General features: G+C 40.4%; 1 protein-coding gene across 1 annotated transcript; it reads left to right on the top strand.

The window, feature by feature from the left end:
• Positions 1 to 440: 440 nt before the first annotated feature.
• LOC115018105 (mRNA decay activator protein ZFP36) lies at positions 441 to 3,470 on the top strand. The gene is made up of 2 exons (XM_029446921.1): positions 441 to 559; positions 1,129 to 3,470. The coding sequence occupies exons 1-2, from the start codon at positions 527 to 529 to the stop codon at positions 2,356 to 2,358; spliced, it is 1,263 nt and encodes a 420-aa protein (XP_029302781.1). The 5' UTR covers positions 441 to 526; the 3' UTR covers positions 2,359 to 3,470.
• Positions 3,471 to 10,466: the final 6,996 nt, after the last annotated feature.

The following is a 10,466-nucleotide window of genomic DNA, read 5'->3' as shown; positions in this document are numbered from 1 at the left end:
AGGTCTAAAACAAACAGCAGTGTTTGCCACTTCACATCTGGGTGCTTCAGATCCGGAAACATTTCACAGAGCTGAAAAGATGTATCACTATCTGCAGGAAACCTCTGAATTAACATACAGAATAAGAGTACACACAGGAAAAAGAAGTGTGTGCTATAGGCCTAGACGGAGAGCATGCATGAGAGCTATGTAAATAAGCCACTTTGCTTTCTCATGCCTACGAAACTGAAGCATCTCACACAGCTATAGCTAAAAATACAGTTTTCTTTCTTGCTTTTTGTGTTGTTGTTGTTTTACTACCCGCCCTTCTCTGAGCTCACTATGAAACTTGAGGTGGGAGGGTGGGTCATCCGGGAACATAGCAAGTGGAAACTCCTCCCAACCCATGGGGGAGGGGTTACTAGGGCAAATAAAAGCCCAGCAAACGGAGCACAGATCTAACTTGACTTAAGTCTGGAGACAGGTATCAAACAGTCAACCCTGGATCAGAGCTGAATCTTCTTTCTTTTGGCCAAAAGGGTACAGCATGTCCGAAATGCTTGACAACATCTTCACGAAGGTGAGTCGATGTTTAGGAATTTTGTTTTGGAAAGAAAAGGCTTTATAAAGTTGGAGTGGGTAAGCTCTCCCGAAGTGTTTGTTTTTTCCTGCTCATTTTATTCCTCGGAGAATCTGTGATTTGAAAGTTAATTCCTTTTTAACCGAGTTTAGTCACAGAGAATTTCATCAGTTTGAAGAAATAGTGAGATAAGGGAGACAGTCAGCACCGACTTGCTTGTTTCTTCAATTTCAATCTTCAACTATACGAGTACTCATGAGAAATAGAAAACAGTCAAAACATTTCAATTGTATTTTGTAATTGCATGTTAATGGCAGATAACGTTTTCGATTATGATTGCCTTCTTGATGACTTTGTTTCGGCATGTTTGTCAAATTTCTTTGGTTAAGAAATAAAAGTTCTTAAATACAAACCAGTATTAAAATAACTTATTTTTTGCTGAATAAAAGACCGACTTGAAACTGTTCTAGGAAAGTAGGTTTACAAAAGGAAAATGATGATACGGTATATTGCTTTGAAATGTGTAGTATCAAGATCTGTATATTAACTATGTCAACCTTCTGTTACAGAACTTTATGAACCTGGCTCTGGATGATGCCTTGCTCACGAAACAATCTCAACTCAAAGGCCCGGGGCGGCTGAACCGGTCAGCGTCCTTCTTCTCTCCCCCCTCCCCTCCTGCCTCCTCGAGCCACAGCTTGAGCACCGAGCATGTTAACAATAATGACAACGGCAGCCCTTTCTGGTCCTCCAACATCTGGAGCCAGGGCCCTGACTCCAAACCCCAACAGCCCCCCTTCCGGCCCGACCGCTCCATGAGCCTGACCGAGTCCAGCAGCAGCCTGCTCTCCTCCTTCAGAAAGCTGACCAACCTGGATGCTTTTCCCTCTGCTACTACTGTGGCTCCACCACCTGGCTTTCCTCCCTCATCTACCCTCCAAGCCCAGGTTCCACAAATGGTGGCACCCAATCGTTATAAGACGGAGCTGTGCCGTGGCTTCCAGGAGACTGGCAGCTGCAAGTATGGCAGTAAGTGCCAGTTTGCCCATGGCGAGGAAGAGCTGCGTGGACTCTTCCGCCACCCCAAGTACAAGACAGAGCCCTGCAGAACCTTCTACAACTTTGGCTACTGCCCCTATGGCTCCCGCTGCCACTTCATCCATGAGGACAAAAACAGTGGAAGTCCGTTATCGACTGCCAAATTCCAGAATCAGCAGCAACCGACTCCCAGTGGTCAAAATCCACGCCACCAGCTGCGCCAGAGTGTCAGCTTCGGTGGGTTCCTGGGGTCTTCACGCAGCTCACCTCCTCCATCATTCCTTTCATCCTTCAATGATCCTAACCTGGGCTTCAGCCGTGCAGCCTCTGTTTCCCCACCTCCCGCTGATCTCCTCTCCCCAGTGTTTTCTGACTCCCTGCAGCGGGAGGCAGCAGCATTCCAGTTTGCCAACCATCAGACCCGTGCCAGCGCCGGAGACATCCACAACATTCCTCTAATCCTGGAGCCAAAGGCCTCACGCTGCGTGTGTGGCCATGGAAATAACTTTAACAGCAACAACAGCAGAGCCTTCACCAGCATGGAGGATGGGCACCAGCAAGACAGCAGCATGCCGTTTCCTGGTCCTGGAGGCCAGAGAGTATTCTTGAAGCCTGGTGGACTCCAGCGTTTCTCCTCTGAGGACTCCCTGGAGGACAGCTACAGCAGCAGCAGCGGAGGTTCCAGTGGAACTGAGTCGCCAACTTTAGACGCAGCCAGCAAGAGGCTCACTGTGTTTGAACGTCTGTCCCTTTCCGACTAAACGGATCCAAAAGGGAAGGAGCAGAAGACAACTATTAACTGCTTTTATTTCTCTGGACTTTCTTCAGAACCAGAACTGATCAGGACAAGTCAACTTTTGACACAATAACACTTAAAGCTCTTAATTTATGTTTGTAAAATGGAACTTGTCTTGGGAAAGCTACACATACTGAGATGATTTTAGTACCCAAATGTTATCAGACTATTTTTATACTTAAAATATATTGTGTAGCTTATTTGACCTTTGTATGTGGTCTTCCATAAAAATTAACTCCTCTGCAGGTCTTGAAATTACCAGTAAATAGTCAAGTTTGTACATCTGTAGTGATCAAAATGGCTTATTTTTAGTGATAATCATTAACTTCTTACCCTTAAAGATTCTCCCTGCCTCACAGGCCATTTACTCTTGGTGCCACAAACAGTATGTTGGATTCAGTAGCCTTAAATCAGTGAGACCTTGACATGTGTCATTGATGCCATTTTATCTGTGATATGCACTTTACAGCTAATCCAAATGGGAGAAACTGTCAAGTCTCCCAGTAGCATTCAACCAAAGCTTCGTACTTCAATCTGCTCTGTGTGTCCGTATGTGTGTGTATGTGTATATGTGCTTGTGTGGGTGTATGAGTGTAACCATGTCATTTTCCTGAGACCTGGGGTGCAAGCATGTTAAAGTTGCAGAATGCTGAAAGATCAAAGTGTGCGAACAGCAAAATGTATGTCAGTGAGTTTAGATTTTAACATCTGTATCTTGACACACTTGATGAGATGTATTATGTGAAACATTCTGTTATCTTTTTCTAGTTTGTAAATTGCACCCCATCCTTTATTGTCCCGTTTCTTTGACAACCTGGTTCAGGGACTTTAACACCGCAGTATTCCTTTTGGTTATTGGTTGCCTTGTGTTGTTTAACTTAAACTAATATATTTATTATGATATTTATTTGTGTTTAAAGAAAAAAAAATGTATTTTGTACTTTATTTATGGAGAAATATTTCAACGTCTGTGAAATACCAATGTGAGAAAAAGCAGTAAAAAAAAAAAGAGAATCTTATATTTTGAATTTGCCTGAAAGGGACAAAATAAATTTCTGAATAAAGAAATGAATGTATCCTGTTCTTTTTGACTCCAATTTGTTATTCAGTGAGATTAAGAAGCTTGCTCATTTTGCTCACAAAGATATAGACCACTTTCATCATTCTCATCTTCACATGTACAGCTCTGTACCTTTAATAGAGGTATACATTTCCTTGAATGTGGGATGTTATTATGACTAACATACAATTTAATTGATGAGCTTATACAGTCAACAGTATTGTAAACAGTAAATGCTTGCATGAAAATAATGATTAACCTCTCAAGGAACTTTCTTCAGCCATTTTTTATCTAGTGGCTGAAGATCAATTATTTGAACTAAACCTGTATCACTTCTGAGAGTGCAGAACATTCCTGCCATTTCAAATACAAACAAGACTTGGATGTATACACCTATTGTGTTCTGTTACAGGTTATATACACAGAAATAGAGAAAGAATAGCGTGGATGTGAAACTCTGAGCCTTTGTTTCTCTCTCCTCTGTGTTTTGTGGCATACAGTATCTTTGTTGTGTATACAGTACAAACTACAGCATCCGGATCACCTCAAGAATGGGGGCACGTACACACATTATTATACAGCTTTTAAATCCTTATGGTAAAAAAAGGAATGTTTTGCAACAATATTCCAAATTGGTGAAAATAATACTTTTGGATCTCTACAAATAATTAGCAATACACAAATAGGGTTTAAAACATGCACTTTTAAATAAGAAGGTTGATAGTTAATGTAAGAAATTGATTGTTTGAGAAATCTGAATCATTATGGAAATTCCAGACACTTGATCTTTCCAATCAAACTTAGTATTTGGGCGTTCAGGGAGGAGACCAAGTGTGAGCTAAATGTCATAGACATCAAAATAAAGCCAGTTTTGGATCAAATATACACCTAGGAGGAAATCATTCTGTTGTTTCATCGCTTAACGTTGTCGTTAATCCAAGTCCCTGTTGAGCAGCATCCTTGCAAGTTTATTAGACAATTTTTTTGATCTGGGAAAAAATATAAAAACATAAAAAGGAACATCCCTTCATGGAATTCACTTGTGGTTCACGGCTGAAAATAGCCTACCTGACCATAGACGCAGCATGACTCCTCTTTAGCCAGGGACAAACACTCCTCATCTGTACTTGAGCAAAACAATGGGGAATAATGAGGGGAAATCCAAAACTCTAGAGTTGTAAACGTATCATCAACGACTCACGTGTATAATCAGTGCTAAAAGGACTACATTTCATTCATATTTTAGAATTTACTTAAAACATATTTTCTCTGCGTCATATCTGACATGTTCTGTGTATTTTGTGTAACCAGTCAACAGTTAAACCAAATATAATGTTATACATAACATGTAGTAAAAGCTATAGGGTTACACATAATGCTCTCTTTTTACTGGACATTTCCAGCTGCTGTCATCTCCAGCTTTCAACCCATTGATTAATCACCTCTGCATCCTGAATTACCAATGTTCAGAGCCTAAATGATCGGAACTTTTATGGACACAAGATTGTTCAAGGTATGTTTACAAGTTCAGCAGATGTTCATGAAAACCCCCTGTTGCAATTTCCCCTTTACACTCCCAGTGCGATCTTGTGTTGAGCAACCCGCCACCACAGCCACCACCCCGCACACACTGCCAAAGCACTGGATTCTGTGTACCAAGGCTGCAATATGGCAATAACAATAAGAACAAAACATTTAGCGCAGTAATAATGCCTGACACAAACAAAAGGCCCTTTGGAAAAATTTGAAGATGACTTGTAGCATTTGTTTGCGTTTGAGACAGAACCTCAGAACCTCAGAACCAGCAACATTGTCAAACAATGACTAATCTGAGCTGCGCATGAAGTGAAGTATCTGGATTGTGATTTTAAGCAGATGATGGTTGCAACACACATTTAAAGTAACGTTGCCAGGTCTGGATAGGGCAGTTTGTCAAGATAAATATGTATGTGGTAAGTTCTTTTCAAGCCGATCAATCTGGGTGCGGATTTCTAAAGAACTTCAGAATCCTGGAAATGGGCATGAGATGTTTTTATTTACAATGCTACACTGAGGCTGCTTCTGAATAACTCATATTACTCTCTCTTATTCTGTAATCATTAGAAACATATTGCGTAGGTCTGGTTTAATACCTCAGCGGTTCTTGTATGTTTGCCTGTTGGGTCTGGTTCATTGGCCTCAATTCAATTCCACACAAACTCTGGTGTGGTTTTCTTGTGGTGAGAATCATTTGGCAGCACAACCACAGGATCGTGCGATAGTTGATGTGTGACACTTGTATGAATTGAAAAGCTAATACCCAAATTTCCACAATTGGTTTGCCGTCCAATCCCCCTACATACTGCAATTATCGAGGACCATTTGGTAATCATGGTAATGTGTAAGCATGTCAAGATGTGAGCGGGGAAATGTTCCACAATGTTGAGGGAGCGATTATAGGTTCAAACAAAACGTGTGCTGTGCTTTACTTTTGGAAGTTCCTCAATAAAAAGTGAGATTAACTGTGTAGCGATCACATGTTCTTTCATTTCATTGCAACCATTTCCCCTTTCATATGTTTGTGATCAGTTCTGTATTACTTCATAACTACAATAATAAAAAAAGTAAAATTGACTTTAGTACTATAGTCATTTCAATGGTATTCCAACCCCTATACATACTAGGCACATATACCATAGCATGCTACCACCTTGTGCAGGGGAGTAATGCAACAAAAACACATTAAAAAATGTTGTGAATTTCAGTAGTACATTAGAAAACTATAAACACAAATAGAAACTTTTAGTCCAACCTAAATACCCCTATCCACTCACCCATACCTCATTTCCCCCGACCAATCCTATGTCTTTGATCATACTGTGGAATATACGTTTCTGTCCTCTGTCTCCATCATGGTAACTCAATACTTCATTTGTGTGTAATAATCCAGTGTCGACACAAATAATGAGTTCTTAAAGAGAACAATACATTCTTGTGTTTTCTTGTTTAGTTCAACCCATGGCACCAAACTACACTCTTAGGGGTACTTTTACCAACTTGAATGTCTTCCACATGTTGTTTGTCTATTCTACGTGTGCTTTGTGAGCCTAACATGGATACAGATATACACATGTAATCCTGTAATCAGAAATTCCCTCTCAAAGCAGTGTTTTGGCACAATTTTAATATGACACTTAGTAAACTCCTGTATCACCCTTTGCCTATGACAAGCCACATACTGGCTCAGCTGTATCTGTGTAGCCTTTCCATGTGATTCAAAATATATGAGGGACACACGTGTTAAGATTTTTGCAAGGACTGGATGTTCGACATTGAATAAACCTCAGCTATGGCCACTGCTGTGCATTGTGTCTTGTTCCCTCTTGGACCAAATGCAGGATGTGTTGCTATGGCGATGGACAATGACCACAAAGTGTAAACAGCAAAGACAAAAAGAAGGGATCAGTGTGTGTTTGTGTGTTCACAAATATTAACTTCCAAGCCTGTTCTTTTAGACCAGATTGGTTAAAGTTCACCAAACTCCACAGCTCTTACATGAAGAAATACTTCAGAAGTACGGTTTGATTTATTATCCTTTAGTCAAACTGCCTTTATGTTAAATATGTGAAGGCACTGCACTGAATGAAGCTGAAATGAAACTCCTGGAACAACAGTTTAGACTCTTAAACTGTCTACAAAGTATTTGAAGTATTGATTTCACTATGTTGTATTTATTTGTGTTTCATATCAGCTCAAACTCGTTATTCAACCACTGTGACGGGTCATTCTCTTAATGCAGGCCTAAAATCACCACCACCTTCAGTAGACAATGTTAATAATCAACTGTAAAGCTGCTGCTGTCAAAGCTCTCTTTACCCAAGTCACCTGATCCTGAGCACTGCGCAAATACACACACACACACACACACACACACACACACACACACACACACACACACACACACACACACCTGACACCTAAGAGATAAAGTTCAAACCTAGGTGGAGTCTATTTAAGCAATTACATTAATGATTATGTAGTCTAAAGGTGAATAAAAGACTGATATATCTTAACCAAAAACAACAGCTAAAGGGACAAAACAGGCTTAACTGCTAACACACAATAGCAGAGAGTTTGTTGTGCAAGGACAAACAGAGCGAGGTAAGGGTAGGTAGAAAATTAACCTTTATAAAACTTCAATTGGCTGTGAACTAGTAGGTAAGAAACAAAAAATGAGGGAGGGACAAGAGGGATTAAAAGTGCAAGAAAAAGCAGAGAAGGCGAAACTTAAGCGTCCCAACATCGTGGGAAAATGATTTAAATTGGTGAAGAGTGCACATTTGTTCTAATCACCAGGTAAAAAGGAGGAGTAGCTGACAGCAATCTGTTTTCAAAGTTGCTGCAGGTCAGGTCAGATCTGTTGCTACTTTTTCCACCTGAGGCAAAGAGCAGCTAAGATTGGATAAATCCTGCAGAGACTACATGTATACACACATTCCAACCTGCAACATTTGAATATGCGTGTGTGTGTGTGTGTGTGTGTGTGTGTGTGTGTGTGTGTGCATGCTTTCGTGTGAAGTACTGAAGCACACTCAGGTTTCAGCCACGTTTTTAAAACCTCTCCCTCCCTTCCTCTCTTTCTGTCATAACCTGCAGATTAAGCATTACGGTTGAGTAATCTTTCAACCCCAAACCTTCGTCAACCATTCGTAGAGTGACGGAGTACGTTATGTAACTTCTCCTTTGCTTACTAGTTTATTGGAAAACACTATTTTCTTTCTTGGTAAAGATAAAAACCTCAGAGGTTATTGCACCTTAAAATACATAGGAACTTGTTATTTGAGCTTTGTCCCAATACTCCCCCTATAGCCCCCTTTTTATTTGGAAGTTTGGAGTAGCCTCGAAAAAAGAACGCTAAGCTAACTCGACAGCACTATTGAACGAGACACGAGTCATGATCACAATCTCTAAAGACAAGCGTCGAGTTCTGGAGGGTCATACGTTCTTATTCTTCTACTTGTGTTGTTCATCAGCAGTTCAAGTCCATTTTAATGTTGTATTACTGCCCTCCACTGTTCAACACGGTTTACCATGATACTTAGTGCAACCGATGACTAACATCCACAGAGTAAAGTTTTCTTGAGTCACCATTATGATTCACAATCACGTGCAATCAGAAGGAGGGGGGTCAAGGTGAGAAAAGAGGAAGTGCTGGTGTGTGTAATTGTGGATAAAAGTTACATCTGAATAAGTAAGGAAAGTAAGGATTTGGGAAAGTCCTATATTTCTAATTATCTGCTAACTAATTCAGGAATACATCATAATCTGATCTTTTTTTTTTTTTTTTTTATATATAAATTGAAAAATAAATGAGTAATCCATTTCACTAACTAAGGCTCTTATCTATAAGCATAGTTCAAACTCCGCCAACCTTTAGCTTTTTATTGTTTATCCACAGTTGCAGTCCTTTTGAATAACAGATTAAAGTCTAGACTTTCTGTGTAAATAAGTGATTTCCCTTAATATATAATGTTACACAGGGAACCTAATAACAGGATCTATTGATCTCATTGCATCTTATCAATACAGACCACCAAATCAGTAACAAATACTTGACTAAGCTTATTATCAGCTAACTGACTGAACAATGACTAAGCTTTATGTATTCTAAGTTCACAGAAATTGGCTGAATGCAACTTTAATGTTAAAATTGCTCTTTAGGGACAAAGCAGAAATGAATATACTGTTAAACCTTTCTACTGCTAACCTACATACCTATATTGTGCCTATGTGCTATGTGCACTAATGTTTATGTCTGTCTTTCTTTTATTTGGGATCTTATCTCCCTGCTGTGGTCTGTACAGCACTTTAATCAATGTGGGTTGTTTTATATGTTCTTTATAAATCACTTGTCTTGACACATTTAACTACGTATTTAGCTAAAAAGATGAGGAGGAGAAACCCAGAAATTAAGGAGAAATAGCAGCGTCAGTAAGTCAGTCCTGGCAGGGAAGGAAGCAGGAAATATTTGAGTAGTGACATCACAGCAACAGAGTGGAAGTGCTATCCTTTTATAGCCATGTTCTCTCTCTCTCTGGCACATTCCTCAGCTACAGAACTCAATCAACTCCTCCTCCTGCCCTCTTTTCCTCCAACTTCACTCCAGCGCCAGCCCAAGTGGTGTGACGCAAACGCAAGGAAGAGGGGGAGGAGACAGAGGAGAAGGAGGGGGAGGAAGAGGGAGGAGGAGGAAGGGGGAAGGGGTGTATTTGGTAAACTAGGAGGGATAAGGCAGCAAAATTCCTTGAACTCCCCCTTTTCTTAGCCCTTGTGATCACATCTCTTGTCCTTTCCCTCCACTCTTATTCTCCCCACTTTTGTTTTCGCTGGCTGGTTTGATTTGACACAGGCCGTAGACCTGGAGGATATAAAGTTACCTTTTTACAGGAACACATTTTATTAAGTTTCTAATGTGAAAACCTGTGCTACTCCCAGAAAGGCCTCAGGGGAGCTTCACATGTTATAGACGGAATCGGCGTTTCGGGCTTCTGGTGGAATCGCAATGCATGCTGGGGTGGCAAGCCTAGAAAAGTGAGCACCAACTCTACAAGGTCCGCCATATTGGATTTTTTCTCTACGTGTTTACATTGTATTTAGCTTATTCTTCAAGCGTGTTGTAAACAAACCTACTACTCTACAATGAGCTCTGAACTCCTTTCTTATGATGAGGTTCAGATGTGGAAAGTCGAAGCTTTGAAAGTATTTTGTCGCAAGCGGAATTTAAAGGTTTCAGGAACAAAACTGGAGCTTATTGCCAGGGTGTTTGCTGCATCAGAGATGGGCATTGAGGAGCAACCAACAGCTAACGAAAGAATTTAAATCACAGAAAAAGAAAAGACCTAAGCTTTTGGTTATGCCGAGTGGCGTTTCAGTGCCTGATCCCTTGACATTGCAGGATGGCTGGGCCAATGAAAACAACAGCATGACTTCTTGGCCGCCGATATACCTAAGCGATATAACATTATTTTTAATGT

Source organism: Cottoperca gobio, chromosome 13, assembly GCF_900634415.1.
Source record: "Cottoperca gobio chromosome 13, fCotGob3.1, whole genome shotgun sequence".
Classification (NCBI taxonomy): Eukaryota; Metazoa; Chordata; class Actinopteri; order Perciformes; family Bovichtidae; genus Cottoperca; species Cottoperca gobio.
This window is presented reverse-complemented; position numbering and strand designations above follow the sequence as displayed.

What these genes read in the sequence shown, in the direction of transcription:
- LOC115018105 (XM_029446921.1), top strand. Translation starts at nt 527, where the DNA reads ATGTCCGAAATGCTTGACAACATCTTCACGAAG. An exon ending in TTGACAACATCTTCACGAAG is followed by an intron (nt 560 to 1,128) that starts GTGAGTCGATGT and finishes CTTCTGTTACAG; the next exon opens with AACTTTATGAACCTGGCTCT.